Below are 16,232 nucleotides of genomic sequence, written 5' to 3' on the forward strand. Positions count from 1 at the left end.
TCCTGACGGACTCCAAATGTCCGACATTATACAATCAAACAAATAAACACAAGGATAATTGTGTCTTATTGTTGAGTAAATAACACTGTGTGGTTTAGAAAATAATACAACATTAGAAGTACGAGTTGGGAGTGAGAATGTGTTGGTATTTACCCTGCATTATGCACATGTTACTAATAAAGGATTATGTTATTGTATGGACTCTATTTACGATGTATTCACATTAATAGTTCATAATCAACGAATGACAAAATGCAGTGACAAGAAAACAACCATTGTATAGCATTTGTTTGAGTAACAAGAGGCAGTTAAATATAAAGGTAAGGCAATGTATTTTCATACACATCAGCAAGTCAAAGCGCTTTAAATAAACGGAAGTACAAAATATAAACACATTTTCACATTACTATGAACTCGGGCGAAACAAGTGCATAGTTTCATATCGTTCTCATATATAGTGTTTTATAATGTTACATTACATTACATTGCATTTAGCTGACGCTTTTATCCAAAGCGACTTACAATAAGTGCATTCGACCAGGAAGATACAAACTTGAAGAAAACAGAATCATATAAGTACATCAGGTTTCATAGAGCCAAACATTTCAAGTGCTACTCAACTGGCTTTAGATAAGCCAGCCCTTTGTTAGTATATAAGTGCTTTGTTATTAGTACTTTGTTAGTATTTCTTAGTAATTCTTTGTTAGTCATTATTTGTTAATAATTCAATCGCTCGAAGTGGAGTCTAAAGAGATGATTTTTCAGTCTACGCCAGAAGATGTGTAAGCTTTCTGCTGTCCCGATTTCAATAGGGAGCTCATTCCACCATTTGGAGCCAGGATAGCAAACCCACGTGTTTTTGCTGATGGGAACTTGGGTCCCCCTCGCAGTGCGGGTGCAGCGAGCTGTTTGGCCGATGCAGAGCGGAGTGCACGTGCTGGGGTGTACGGTTTAACCATGTCCTGGATGTAGGAAGGGCCAGATCCATTCGCAGCATGGTACGCAAGTACCATTGTCTTGAAGTGGATTCTGGCATTTACTTGAAGCCAGTGAAGGGAGCGGAGGAGTGGCGTGGTGTGGGAATGTTTTGGAAGGTTGAAGACCAGACGAGCCGTTGCATTCTGTCTTTATTTTGTATGGCTTTAAGTGTGTTTTAAATGTGTTTTGTCATTATTATGGCGTTCACCAGCATGTGGACGTGACACGTCGCTTGTGAAAGAGCTCTCCAGTGCCTCTGTGTTGCTTGGCAGAAACCTTTACACGTCTTCTTCCTCAGACTCAGGGCTAGTGTAGCCATTGTCATCCGACTCCTCAATTTCCTGCTGTAATTGAAGATCATGGCATTCCAAAGCGGCTACACCGCTGTACGCATGTACAGCCTGTTTGTGTTGGCTTTTGAGGAAGTGCCACCTCCGACTGAGGACACTCTCGAGCCCATGTGCAGCATCCTCTGTCAGGTCACCGAAATCTGTCGAGGAATAATCACACAGCAAAAGGGCTCAATGTAAACAAACCATGACAATTGCAAATCTCTTTGCATTGTACAATGCTGCATATGTAAAAACACTACAAAATAGGTAAATCCATGTTAAACTGAAGGATGTTACTATATATTGGGTGCCAAATGGGACATGTTGATAAATGCTTATATAGTGCTTAACAGATATTCAATAGACAGAAAATAATCGATTATGATCTTGATAATGAATAGTTTCAGTAATTTACTATTTCACTTCGGCCTGACACAGTGACAGATGTGTTCTACTTATGTAAGACATGTAATGTGTTGAAGAGGTGATGAAAATATTCAAATGTTAAGATCTCAGACATACTGCTGGTTTTGATGCCCTCCAAAGTCTGTCCTCTGAGTGCTTCCACTTCTTGCACTTCCTTCAGAAGGAACATGATGTGCTGCGACATCTCTTTCACCAGGATGCTCTGCTCCTCCTCCAAACGTCTGACCAGCATTACCTGGTCAAAGACAGACCTCTTCAACCTGAAGGTGTTGCCTTTAGGTTGAGGAAAGGAATGGAGTAGTGGACAAGGAATATTTATTCATATATTATATTATTACAGAATGATTTTCATTTCTGAGACACAAATCTTTGTAGCGATAGCATTTTTTCTTTCATATTTTGGTATAGACTAAAAAAACAACAAGCCAAACTAGCAATTATCCTACCATTTGCATGCCTCTCCCATGGTAAGATGTAGCCCTCTGTCAGACTGCAAGCCAACTCCTCGTCGATCTGTTCTTCCTGCACTCCTGTGTTGTATTGCACAACTTTTTCGCGAAGCTTCTTCTTCAGCTCTCTCATTCTCTTCCTCTTCCTTTGCCTTGCCTGGTTGCCGTCTGCAAAGTGAAACGGAAACAAAACTGTGTCATGGTGCCAGAATGTTTTTGTTGTTTTTGAAAGGTAATTTCAATAACTACGTTTGACAACAAACCATGCTGACGATACACATCTTGCTTCCTGCGCAAAAGAGTGACGGTGATGTTCTCAATATCCACCCTCAGTCCTTCAGTACACCCTGGGGCGTAGACTCTCTCTAAATAGTTGCAAAAAAACAATTGGAGAAGAGATACAATCAGTGAAAGTCTCAGTTTCAACATATGGCCAACTTATATTGTGTGTCTAAACTTACAGTAATTAACAGATGTATATATGGAAAACCTGTGGTATGTCTTACCTGTGACCGCTGCTGTATGGTCTCCTGATCAAGGTTGTTCTCCTTTTTGAAGTCGCTGAAGCTGGCAGCTTCCACCTTTGCCCTCTCTATGATCTTTACAAAAAAAAGACAATGTCAGAGCAAAAGCACCATGCAACACCATAATGCAAAGAACACCAGTTTTCAGTAAAAGACCTTCAGAAGAACAGTTGAAACATTCCATGACACCATCTGACTTGCAAGAGGAAGTGTGGATAAGGGAGAACATCATGTATATAGCCATGAGGTTACATTGCAGACATCCTTCATAAATATGTAATGTCAGATGAGAAGACAATTCTAATTTGCCCTTACTTTGACATATCTGTGGGCTAAAACTTGATGAAGGTTGTCCCTCTTCCTTCTGTTCCAACCCATGGCCTGTTGAGTGAGCATGTTCCCTCTTCCTAAAAAAGACAACAAATATATCCACAAACAAAAAAGGAAGTATTCACATCAAAAAGGCAATACTGAGTGAGAAACCAGATAGACATGACTAAACCCAATCGTTGAAAGGTTGTTGAACTGGTCATTACAGTAAAGTAATACACCAATAATGTTTTTAAGGAGGGAACTCTCTGTAAAATACTTATCAGGGCTGCCTTATCACACAGTGTGTAGTGTTAATACCAACCTGCTTTTGTCATGTATTTTGTGACCAGAGCTACCCTGGAGAGAAAGCTGTTCACCTATAATGAAAGTTACAATTAATGTTCGGTCACCATCACATAACAATATTACCGACACATCATAGATCTTGAACTGGATGGTTTAAGAGAAAACTTGTGTACTGACTTCCTACAATATGCATGCATTTAGTGTTGCTGAACATATGAACTGCCTATCTTTCATTTTAACTCAGACATAAAAGATATGCTTTCAACTAATCAACAGGCTTGTCACTGAGATGACACATACATATTTGTACTGCTTTCTATTAAGACTTCTTGTATCCATACAGTTACAATAATGCCATTAATAACATACCTGCTCTACTTCCTCTCCCACTGTGTTTCCTGCTCCGTTCTGACTTCTGCCACCCCATCTCACCTGCAACACAGTGCAAGTACTGTTATGTAGCATTTCTTTAGAAGTGTTTGATATCCAATAAGGCATGCCATGCACAAAATGTAAAAGTCCTTTGCATTAAAGATGTTATGTACCTCGCATTTTGCTGTATGGACTTTAGAATGCATCACGCTAAGAAATGGCCTCATTTCGGTCAACGGCAGAAGCTCTGGTAATCCCCCGGCTATTTTGTTAAGGTATGGCCAGTACCTAAGAAGCAGGAGCAGCATTTTGTGACAATATCAATATCATCTAAAATGACTGCTGAGGCATAGGCCATTTTAAACATTGTTGTGGATGTGCAATATGACAGTGAGGATTACCTGCATGTTACATCCATACAGAAGAAGTCAACATTTGCCTTCTTGGACATCTCTTTTTGGAGAAACATTGGGTACGCGTATATTTCTCCACGGAAGTGGTTCAGTCCTCGTAAGAGAAACCCATGTCTGATTAATCAGAAGAAAATCTAGTTGTTCATAATAAACTGACACAGCAAGCCCTGGCTTAAGCACTCATCTCTGTCATCTAGGTGGCTATAACAAAAAATAACACTTGGATACTACAAATGATGGATAAATTCCGCTTCACCATCAAAAGTGTTTAATGCTTCCAATTCTTACAAAGACTTAGACTTTGATTGCTATTAAAACTGAAATAATGAGACAGGACTCAAGAACCAAACACATATACACTTACAAATACATACCTGCAAACTGCCACTTGAATGCCCTCCTCGTCTATCTGGGCACCAGACTTTTTTGACATCTCTCTGCCAGCGGTGAATTTGGCAGTACTACAGACGGCACTGTCATTTCCCTATAAAGTCAGTTTATTACACACAAGTTTTGACATATATAAAAAAGAACACCACAGGTGTAACTGCAACTACCATAATAAGAAAAAAAACGTACACTTTTCATGTTGCCTCTGACAAGATCAACAAATGTTGCGACTTCCTCGTCCTTGGCCAGGAACAAGCCCTCATAGATTGGCGGCTCCTCAGTCCTGTCCATGATAAGTTAACATACAAGTCAATAATAAAAATCAAAAAGCACTACATTACTATGATTTGTTTTAATTGCTGTTATGGCGACTCAAACACAACCCCAAGGGCTACTATTTGTATTAGCGGTGTGTTCGTTATCATTTTCATTAATACCTATACCTACCCTTTTGACTTGGAAAAGCGGTAATGCTTGCGGTTTCCATCACAGCAGAAAGCCAACATGTCTGGAGAACATGCTGGACAAACAAAGTGATGGACCTGGCACATATCCTCTTGTTTGTACTGACAGAAGCAAAACTTGAAGAAGCTTCGCTGAAATGTATCAGCACAGATACTACCTGTCTGTATATTGATTTAAAAAAAGTGGATTAGTAATTGTTTTGAAAGCAATGCCAACAATTAATGATATGGTATACAGTAATATGATATTGTTTTTTGTATGTTTCCGTGTGATTCAGGCAGATTTACCCGTCCAGCTTGAACAGATCTGTGCTCCAACATTTTCAGAAATGCCTGCCTGGACATGGCTGGTGCTGTCACCTTCATGTGCTCGAATGAGGTGAACATATCATATTTGTAAAGCGTCTGGCAGCTGGTGCTAGCTGGCCAGTACCGATACAAAAGCAGGTCTTTAACCTCAGGAGTCCATTCTGCAGAGCAGGATGGACAGGATTTCCGAGGCAAGCAGACATTGTATCGTCCTGTGAACAAATGGACAAAGTAAAGGTGTTTCGGTAATAAAACTGTGAGTTTTGCCTTAAAATATTGGATTTTATACATAGATGTGCATATATCATATATTAACTATTTGACATGGCATTTGGATGTTGTCTGAAAATGACCAGGTGATAAAAATCTTTGCGTTGCACAAAGTGGTAAAACTCTGCCGTACAATACTACTTGTACAAAAAGAAGGGCTTTCAGAACAACATACCGTTGATGGTGACCACAGAAATATGCTTCCAAGGAGTAACTGTGACGTCATCAGAGCATTCACAGATTGACCTTGGAGTAGGAACAGGCAGTTGACATACTGCAATATAGAAAATAAGTTAGGAAGGGTTTATTTACAGTTTTTCCTTAATTCTCCAGATTATCAAGATATTCAATAACATTTTGCATAATTTCCACATATCTTGCAGCCCTAGTCAAAACCAATCATACTTTTTTCAATCAGCTATGTACAATTCCCATTCACACTTAATTTTGGGAACTACACTATAATGGGACATTGTAATGTAATGTTAATCTTTACATACTTCGTTCACAAAACTGAGGCTGGCCATTTTCATCCACCACCACAGCAGTTGTAGGGGGAATGGGCTCCAGAAATCCATTGAACACAGCCTCTCTGTCATGGAAGATATTCCTCTTGTGGGCCTCCATGTCACAGGTTGCACAGAGGAACTCCATGTCCAGTGGAACACAGTCCAGGCACCTAAGCCGCTTCTTCTGCACAGCATCTGTGGCACTTCTGAATGGCTATTCTCTCAGCTGAGAGTTTTGCATTAAAAAGCATTGGCCTAGCAGTTTTCATTCTCACATCTGTGAGAAGCTGCCTTTGTGCCCAGGCAGAAACCGTTCCGTCTGTTGCCCCCAGAACCTGGACTGCAGTTAGGGTGTCCCTTAACTCTTGGAGATGTGTTTCTAAAAAATAAAACAGCTGTTAAGCCGCCACCCTAAAACTGGTATGATGGATATTAAGGTAGTATACAGAAACACTTTTGAGTTGGAAAAATACATGCGGACTAATAATAGCAACATGCTATGAATCATTATATGCATCCAAAGCAATATTAGCAAGTGATACTTATACCAAATATGCATTCACTTGTCATGAAACAGTCAATACTCAATACTTTATTATGATTAACTAGATGAGTATAAAAATGGAAACATTGGGAAAAACTGTAGTGCCAGTCAACTGCTGTTATAATCAATATACTCACCAAGACTACCGAACTCTTGATGTTCTAGCTGAAGGCCTTCCTCATGCACAGGATCGTCTCTTCTGGCTTGTGAAGCTGCAGAGACAGTCATTTTTGCTTAACCCTTCAATCAATCTAAAATTACACCAATTAATTGTAATATGAAAATGCTCTGTAAGGACTGCAGGTAATGAAACTAAGAACATATTACCACAGCAACACAATGACAATTTACATTTGGCATACTTTTATCCAAATCGAGGTACACATGTTCAAAAATACAACACAAGCAAGGATTATCAGTCACTGGCTCTTACAATATCTTGATTTAATTTGAAAATGTTTTAAACATTGCAACAGATTTGTCAAGAGGTATCTTTACATTACATAATTTCTTACTGTGTAAACCAAAATAACTTTGTTATGAATTATCTTTATTCTTAGATTTAGAAATCATGATATAGTAAAGAACAAACCTGATGCGGAGCGTTGTGTTTCCCGTTGTCTCTCACGTCTGCTTGTGACCACTGGATTAGAAAGGGGTCTCTTCCTGCTTTTTCTTTTCTTTTTCGGAGGGATGGCAGGGGTTTCAGTAGCCTATATTTTTTCAGAGGTTGAGATCAACAACAAAGTTGGAATACAACATAAGACAGCAGCTCTTATATTTGAGCAATTATTTAACGGTTGCATAAAAAGGTCTAACGGACCCTTTACATTACATCAATAAAAAGCAATAGCAATGATTATATTACAGACTTGGGTATTTGCTTATCATGAAAAGCCTCACCCTGGCCTCATGGAGATGAGCCTCGCTAATCAATGCTGCCATGTGCATCCTGGCCTCATTGGGATCCTCAAAGACCCTCACTTCACGGTTGAGGGACATGGCATACAAAGAGAGAGTGAGTGATTAAAAGAGAAAGTGAGAGAGAGGTATTGAAAAAGAGAAGGTGAGAGAGTGATTGAAAGAGAAAGTGAGAGAGTGATAGAAAGAGAGACAGTGAGAGAGTGATAGAAAGAGAGACAGTGAGAGAGAGAGAGTGGCTCTTAAAAGTGCTGTTGGTTTTATATGTGTGTGTGTGTGTGTGTGTGTGTGTGTGTGTGTGTGTGTGTGGATATGTGTGTGTTGGTGATATAGAGTTGTAAAGAAGCTGTAAAACAGGAAAAATAAAAACATGATTAGGATTATTTAGAATAACAGTAACATATGTGCATTACTCTATTATGCAATAATAATGTAGTATAATTTATACTGTGCATATTGTTATGTTATGAGGGACATGGCATACAAACAATACAGACACAATATACAAACAATACACAAAATGAAGAGAGTGCAATAATAATTAATCTGTGCATTACTCTATTATGCAATAATAATTTAGTATAATTTATATATCTTATATCTTCTACTATATATTTTAATTGTACAATGTAACAATCCCAATGTCCCCACTGGCCAGTCAAATCCTCTTGAAAAACTCCAGGTCCACATTTCTGTTCCACTCCATCGCCGATTCCACTATTACAACTCTGTGTTGAAAGCTGTCTTTACAACACATGGGCAAATACAAGCATTTAAACATATTTTTCTAGCAGGCACCTCCACTATCCAACTGTGCCGGGGACAGCTAATGTCATTTAGCTGTATAAACTATAAATGCTATCCAGCTACAAACTTTGACCGGAAAGCCGGAGGCTAGCTGAACGTGGCCGCTAGCTTGCGCGTAGCCTATTGTAAAAGCTAAACAGACTATAAACTCAACATAATATCCAGGAATGAAACGCTATAGAGACTGTGCTACAGTGGAATAAATAAAAGCAATATAATTTCGTGTTTTAAAGAAATAAACTCCCCTTGATTTTAGATACTTACTGTAGTCCGTTGTGAGATGAAATGAATGAAAGTGACGTGATCGTGGGCAACGCCACGTGGCTACGTCACTGCCGTCAAGCGCGACATAACGTTGCCGTGGTAACGACGGCATCTTCTTCTGGTTTATCGTTGTTATAAAAAAAATGATTATTATTACTATTAATGATCAAATATGAATGTAATTGTCTTTTAAATAACGTAAACTAAAGGGAAAAATCTATTTGAGACAGCTGAAGCTCTGGCCTTCCTTAAAAAATAACTAATCTAATAAAAATGCACCGTTTTTTGAGAACAAAAATTGGTAAATAAGGCACCATAATACATTCTGACGAAAAATAAAAATGATTATGAATACAAATAAAATAAAAGAAGCCTCCTGTGAGTTACTACAAGCTATAAAGTAGATTTTTAAAACGTTTTATAGAATAAAAAGTTCACTGCAGGACGTTATAGAAATGCATGTGTGCACCACGACAAAGGAGCCTCATTCACTTTACATTGGGGTTGTTTGCGTGGTACCGACACGCAAATATAAAAGATTCCGTGACTCCACCACGCAATGCGGTGTTAAGGAGTCGTGGAGGAGTCACGCATTCTGGTGAGATCAGGTTGTTTTTTGCCTATGATCGAGTAAATTACGCTTGATATTTACCTGCATACTGGCTGGAAATTATGAATCTGCCTGTCACACATCCCTCTTGCCACAGTGACATGAATGTGAAAGGCCAGTGGACTGTCCAGCGACAAAGTGTTCATGGATTTGCCTCCATTGCTTGCGACCAGGCTATTGAGCAAATACTTAACAGAGATGCCAAGACCAAAGGTGGCTGGACAGGGATCACACAAAATCGGTCCGCAGTGTATCGCTGGATACTGTCACAGCATGAAAGAGCCGCGATAGCAAGACAGTGTGAATCAATGGCAGGGATACCTCCTGAGCTACAGACAAGAAAAGACCTGGACAAGACACGCATCTCTGCTGACGCAAAGGCTGTGAGTAGAATCTTGGACACTATTGATTCCATGCTCAACCCTTTTGATGTACACCAACACGGCATTGTGTGTCTTAGCTCTGGAAGAGTAGCAACAGGAGAAATCACAAAGGATTTGCTTGTTGCCTCAGAAAAGGGTGAAAATGCTGTAAAGGAGTTTATGGAGCAGATACTGTTATCCAAAACAGTTGACATATTTGCCCCCATAATATCACAAAAACTCGAGACTCTCAGTGATCAGAAAAAGCCCCCCAAAAAATCTGCAGCAGGCAAGGAAGTGATTTTGCTTGCTGACAAGAAGTTATTTTCCAGGCTCCTCATCCTTGGCCAGAGCAGGAAAATTGAAATGAGGGAAATTCTGTCATATTCCTTGGTAACTGTGTCATATCCATTAGCAAGTGCTGATGGTTCACTTGCCAAAACAAACAAATCAGCTCTCATGGATCTATTGGAGAGCAAAGGTGGAGAGTGCTTGGTTGACAAAGTTCCAATAGGTGGTGCCATTCTTTTTGATGGCATGGCAGTCATGCAGGCCATGCGATTCAGACCAGCAACATTTGGAGAGCTTGCAGAGACCATACTGCAGAGCATACTCCAACTTGCTTTGCATCACAAGTGTACACGCATTGATTTGGTCACTGACCGGTATCCACCCATCAGTATCAAAAGCCTAGAACGGTCCCGTAGAGCTGATGCAGGGTCACAACTAATAACAATCTTCAGCCCAGATCAGAGAACTACAACCCAGTGGAAGAAGTTTCTCTCTGACGGAAAAAATAAGGAAGCACTGGCCGAATTCCTTTATGTGGCATGGACATATGCAGACCTCACAACAGTGGGTAAAAACCTCAGCTTGTACATTGCCCATCAAAATCAATGCCACTGTGTAACTGTCATGGAGGGTGTACAGTCTGTTGATGTTGTTGAAGACCTGCAGTGTGATCATGAGGAATGTGACACACGGGTGTATTTACATGCCCAACATGCTGCACAGGAGCACAAAGCTGTCGTCATCAAGAGCTCTGACACTGATGTGGCAGTCATTGCTGTAAGTCTGCAGGCAGATTTGCCATGCAGCTTATATGTTTTCACAGGGACTGGCAACAGGACACGGATCATTGACATTCCCATGGTGTCATCAGCTCTCGGAACCAGTGTGTGTTCAGCCTTGATTGGAATTCACACGTTCTCTGGGTGTGACTCCACAAGCGCTTTCTATGGCAAAGGTAAAAGAAAGTCATTTGCTGTTGCATGTGAGAAAGATGACTACCTTAAGGCTTTTAGAAGTTTAGGTACTAACTTTAACTTGGAGCAATCAACATTTGCACTTCTTTGCCCTCCATCAGCACTGCAAAAGGGTAAATGACCAGGCAGCAATAATGAGGTTCTGTCTCAAAAGAGAAATAAATGCTCTATCACCTGCTGGATATGGTTGGGAAATAGAGGATGAGAACTTACACGTCACCTGGATGACAAGAAATCCTGCCCCTGACAGTGTGTTGAATGTGATACACTGCAGCTGCAAAGAGTCTGCCTGTGAGAGGCAGATGTTCAAGCTTCTCTGCAGGACTCTGTTGCACAGACTTATGTCGTTGCTCAAATTGTGCAAATAAAAAAGAAACAGAGGAAGAGAACGATGACTGCCTTGACACTGACAGTAAGGAATAGGAGTGTCCTTATTCTGTTTTGTACTGTTTTCTATGTCATACCTTTTATATTTGTAATAAATCTCGTTTTTATGGTTCATCAGTGTTGTTTTCATTTGTGAAGGGATGAATGAGTAAATAAATGAATCAATGGACATTGGTATAAGTACTGCATTTTATTGATCTAAATTACTTAACGTAACAAGTAACCTTCTTCTTGGACGCAGCTATGTATGAAATCAAGTCATGTTTATTTTAAGAGTGCATTTAACGTGTACAGGGTACAACCCAAGGCTGCCACATCAGTGTCAGAGCTCTTGATGACGACAGCTTTGTGCTCCTGTGCAGCATGTTGGGCATGTAAAAACACCCGTGTGTCACATTCCTCATGATCACACTGCAGGTCTTCAACAACATCAACAGACTGTACACCCTCCATGACAGTTACACAGTGGCATTGATTTTGAAGTTACAAATACAATATTATCATATTACAATAATAATAATAATAATAATAATAATTATAATAATATAATATAATATATATATATTATATATATCTATAATAATAATCTATAATAATAATAATAATAATAATAATAATAATAATGTAATTCATCAAATTATTATAGGATGAATGAGTAAATAAATAAATGAATCAATTGTCATTGGTATAAGTACTGCATTTTATTGATCTAAATCAGTGTTTCCCAACCGGGGGTACGCGTACCCCTAGTGGTACGTGGGTGGTCCCCAGGGGGTACGTGAAAAGATTTTGAAAAGTTAAAAACATTTTTTTTTTTTTTATTAAAATTTGATTTTAGATTTTTTTTTATTAACATTTTTACAGGAAAACTGTACCCAAATAAGGAATAATGCATATTCTGTAATAATGTAACCACAATTGGGGGCATTCAAATTAAGTAATAATTTGCTGGCTATATATTATTATTGGCGCGGCGTTCAGTTTCCCGCCGGACTGTCAGGTGTTACATCATCATCATCATTATAGTGGCACGCTGGTTTTCTTGCTAGCTAGCAAAATATCAACATCCTATCAAGTGAATGCGCTGGTTTTTATTGAGATCAACATTTCTGTTAACATAATCATTATGGATCAATGGCTGAGTCGAGCTGGTTCATCCAGAAACAACAGCACAGGTGATACTGCTGAATCAGGAGAACCCGGTCTCAAGAAAATGAAAACAGAGAAGGTGAAGAATCGTCAGTTTGGTGAACATTATGTGCTCTCCGGGTTTACGGTCACAACTACAGAGCCACCGCAGCCAATGTGTTTCATCTGTGGCGACGTGCTTTCTAATAATAGCATGAAACCATCCCATTTACATCGGCACCTTAGTACTAGACATCCCGCCTGTGTGGGTAAGCCTGCAGAGTTTTTCCACCAAAAGCTGGCTGAATTTAAGGGAAGCCAAGAAAAACTAAAGAAAGCGACATTGGTCTCAACCAAGGCCTTGGAGGCATCTTATGCCGTGTCGCTACTCGTTGCTAAATCGAAAAAGCCATTTACCATAGCCGAAGAGCTAATCTTGCCTGCTGCTATAATTCTCACATAAACTATGCTCGATAAGAAAGCAGCTGATGTCCTGAAGAAAGTGCCGTTGTCAAATAATACTGTGTGCCATCGGATCGACGACATGGGAATTGACATTATTGACCAAGTGGTGGAAAAATGTAAAGCGTCTGGTACGTTCGCTTTGCAGTTGGACGAATCAACGGATGTCAGTGGGGAAGCACAACTGATTGCGTTTGTGCGTTACAAAGACACTTTGGAGATGAACGAGCCCATTCTGTTTTGCAAGAAACTCACAGGGAGAACTACCGGACAGGACGTTTTTAACGTTATTGACCATTTTTGTCACGGTGCATGAAACAAGCAGGACCCAAATGCAGATATAAACTGAACTTCCTTTATTTCAAGGCTATGAGATAAATGTACAATGACACAAATAGAACACTCACCGCAGAACTAGTCAGGGAACAAGACGAACCGACCAAGACAGACAGACAACCCAGAACTTAAATACACACAAGACTCAATCACACAACAAGACACAGGTGAGGAGGGAAGAGAAAACACAGGGGCCCAGGTGAACATAATCAGACAATTAGACACACCAGGGAAACTAATGACAAGAGGAAAACACAGGGAAAAGGACCAGACAATAACCCAAAGGGAAACATGACATGGAAAACAGCAAAAACACCCAAACCTACAAAACTATAAACGTGACATAACATGAGAATCGTGACATAACCCCCCCCTCAAGGGACGGATTCCAGACGTCCCAAAAAAACAAAAATCCAGCAGGGTGGGTGGAGGGGGTCTGGAGGACGGGTCTCGGGCGGACGGCCCGGGGACAAGGCAGAGTTAAAAAAAGGGGAATTCGGGCGGACGGCCCGGGGGCAAGGCAGAGTTCAAAAAGGGGAATTCGGGCGGACGGCCCGGGGGCAAGGCAGAGTCCATGGAGGGAATCTCGGGCGGACGGCCCGGGGGCAAGGCAGAGTCCGAGGAGGGGTGAAGACCAGACAGCTCCGGAGGCCGGTCAGGAGCCGGTGTCGGCAAGATCCCCCATGGAAGAGGACACAGGACCGGCAGGAACCCCGGCAGGAGAGCAGTCGGCGGAATCCCCAACGCGACAGGACATGGAGTTGGCAGGACCCCCAGCGGAAAAGCAGTCGGCAGGACCTCCAACGTGGCAAGACATGGAGTTGGCAGGACCCCCGGCAGAAGAGCAGTCTGTGGGACCTCCAACGGCTCAGGACATGGGGTTGGCAGGACCCCCGGCAGAAGAGTAGTCTCCGGGACCTCCAACGGGACACGACATGGAGTTGGCAGGCCCCCCGGCAGAAGAGTAGTCTGCGGGACCTCCAACGGCACAGGACATGGGGTTGGCAGGACCCCCGGCAGAAGAGCGGTCTGCGGGACCTCCAACGGCTCAGGACATGGGGTTGGCAGGACCCCCGGCAGAAGAGTAGTCTGCGGGACCTCCAACGGAACCAGACATGGAGTTGGCAGGACCCCCGGCAGAAGAGTAGTCTGCGGGACCTCCAACGTGGCAAGACATGGAGTTGGCAGGACCCCCGGCAGAAGAGTAGTCTGCGGGACCTCCAACGGCACAGGACATGGAGTTGGCAGGCCCCCCGGCAGAAGAGTAGTCTGCGGGACCTCCAACGGCACAGGACATGGGGTTGGCAGGACCCCCGGCAGAAGAGCGGTCTGCGGGACCTCCAACGGCTCAGGACATGGGGTTGGCAGGACCCCCGGCAGAAGAGTAGTCTGCGGGACCTCCAACGGGACCAGACATGGAGTTGGCAGGACCCCCGGCAGAAGAGTAGTCTGCGGGACCTCCAACGTGGCAAGACATGGAGTTGGCAGGACCCCCGGCAGAAGAGTAGTCTGCGGGACCTCCAACGGCACAGGACATGGGGTTGGCAGGACCCCCGGCAGAAGAGCGGTCTGCGGGACCTCCAACGGCTCAGGACATGGGGTTGGCAGGACCCCCGGCAGAAGAGTAGTCTGCGGGACCTCCAACGGGACCAGACATGGAGTTGGCAGGACCCCCGGCAGAAGAGTAGTCTGCGGGACCTCCAACGTGGCAAGACATGGAGTTGGCAGGACCCCCGGCAGAAGAGTAGTCTGCGGGACCTCCAACGGCACAGGACATGGGGTTGGCAGGACCCCCGGCAGAAGAGTAGTCTGCGGGACCTCCAACGGCACAGGACATGGGGTTGGCAGGACCCTCGGCAGAAGAGCAGTCTGCGGGACCTCCAACGGCTCAGGACATGGGGTTGGCAGGACCCCTGGCAGAAGAGTAGTCTGCGGGACCTCCAACGTGACAAGACATGGAGTTGGCGTCGGGCGGACAGCCATCAGGACACGGGGAGCTGGCGTCGGACGGACAACCAACCGGAGACGAGGTGGCGGAGTCGGCCGGTATGCCGACAGGACACGGGGAGCTGGCGTCGGACGAGCAGCCATCAGGACACGGGGAGCTGGCGTCGGACGGACAGCCAACCGGAGACGAGGTGCTGGAGTCGGCCGGTATGCCGACAAGACACGGGGAGCTGGCGTCGGACGAGCAGCCATCAGGACACGGGGAGCTGGCGTCGGAAGGACAGCCAACCGGAGACGAGGTGCTGGAGTCGGCCGGTATGCTGACAGGACATGGGGAGCTGGCGTCGGACGGACAGCCAACAGGAGACGAGGTGCTGGAGTCGGCCGGTACGCCGACAGGACTCGAGGAGCTGGCGTCGGCCGATGAGTCAGCAGGTGACGAGGGGCCGGAGTCGGGAACATGGTTACTGGAGCCGGCACTGAAGCCGGGAACATGGCTGTAAGGTCCGGTTCTGGAGCCGGAAACATGACTGTAAGGTCCGGTTCTGGAGCCGGAAACATGGCTGTAAGGTCCGGTTCTGAAGCCTGGACCCTGGCTGTGTAAGCCAGGTAATGGAGTATGGAAGGAAAGCTGCATGGGCCGGCACTGGAGCACGGAGCAACGGCTGCTGGGTCTGGCGCTGGAGCCGGAACCATGGCTGTTGGGCGCGGAACCCTGGCCTTGTGTCTCTTAGGAGTTTTTTGGAGGCTTCGTGGACCCCCAAACTCCAGACCAGACCCCAAGAAAGGGTCAGAAAATGAGGACTGGCTCTCAGGGCTCCGTGAAAAAATCCTAAGCCACTCGGGCAACAAGCTCCAGAGCCAGGGCTTGCGAGCAACCTCCTGACGTGCCTCCTTCAACGCAGCCTCTCTACCCCGTCTAGATGAGGCGCCTTTCCACGTATAAAAAATATACTCCAGAGAATATCCAAGACGTTCCGCATGTAGCTTCAAAAGATCTGCTGGGTCCATTTTAAGGTCGGTTCGTACTGTCACGGTGCGTGAAACAAGCAGGACCCAAATGCAGATATAAACTGAACTTCCTTTATTTCAAGGCTATGAGATAAATGTACAATGACACAAACAGAACACTCACCGTAGAACTA

The 16,232-nt window shown here is 43.5% G+C and overlaps 1 protein-coding gene across 3 annotated transcripts; it reads right to left on the reverse strand.

Moving 5' to 3' along the window:
• Positions 1–258: 258 nt before the first annotated feature.
• Positions 259–8,996, reverse strand: LOC307035216 (uncharacterized protein). Of its 3 annotated transcripts, none has more exons than XM_079674291.1 (20): positions 8,591–8,979; positions 7,502–7,865; positions 7,191–7,311; positions 6,736–6,810; positions 6,046–6,433; positions 5,721–5,819; positions 5,255–5,487; positions 4,950–5,128; positions 4,692–4,785; positions 4,487–4,596; positions 4,101–4,226; positions 3,873–3,987; positions 3,697–3,759; positions 3,344–3,398; positions 3,025–3,116; positions 2,692–2,784; positions 2,449–2,548; positions 2,183–2,353; positions 1,833–2,009; positions 259–1,468 (listed from the first exon to the last, which is right to left on the reverse strand). In XM_079674291.1, exons 5-20 carry the CDS (start codon positions 6,197–6,199, stop codon positions 1,257–1,259), a joined length of 2,073 nt encoding a protein of 690 aa, XP_079530417.1. In that variant the 5' UTR covers positions 6,200–6,433; positions 6,736–6,810; positions 7,191–7,311; positions 7,502–7,865; positions 8,591–8,979; the 3' UTR covers positions 259–1,256. The 3 variants fall into 3 exon arrangements, with proteins under 3 accessions (XP_079530417.1, XP_079530418.1, XP_079530419.1); XM_079674293.1 differs by having other exon boundaries at positions 1,330–1,468; positions 1,833–1,971; positions 8,591–8,996; XM_079674292.1 differs by lacking the exon at positions 6,736–6,810.
• Between the last annotated feature and the right edge of the window lie 7,236 nt (positions 8,997–16,232).

This window comes from Notothenia rossii, assembly GCF_949606895.1.
Source record: "Notothenia rossii genome assembly, chromosome: 4".
NCBI lineage: Eukaryota > Metazoa > Chordata > Actinopteri > Perciformes > Nototheniidae > Notothenia > Notothenia rossii.

What these genes read in the sequence shown, in the direction of transcription:
- LOC307035216 (XM_079674292.1), bottom strand. Translation starts at nt 6,199, where the DNA reads ATGGAGTTCCTCTGTGCAACCTGTGACATGGAGGCCCACAAGAGGAAT. An exon ending in GCCTCAGTTTTGTGAACGAA is followed by an intron (nt 5,820 to 6,045) that starts GTATGTAAAGAT and finishes TCTATATTGCAG; the next exon opens with TATGTCAACTGCCTGTTCCT. An exon ending in AGATGTGTATCGTCAGCATG is followed by an intron (nt 2,354 to 2,448) that starts GTTTGTTGTCAA and finishes TTCACTTTGCAG; the next exon opens with ACGGCAACCAGGCAAGGCAA.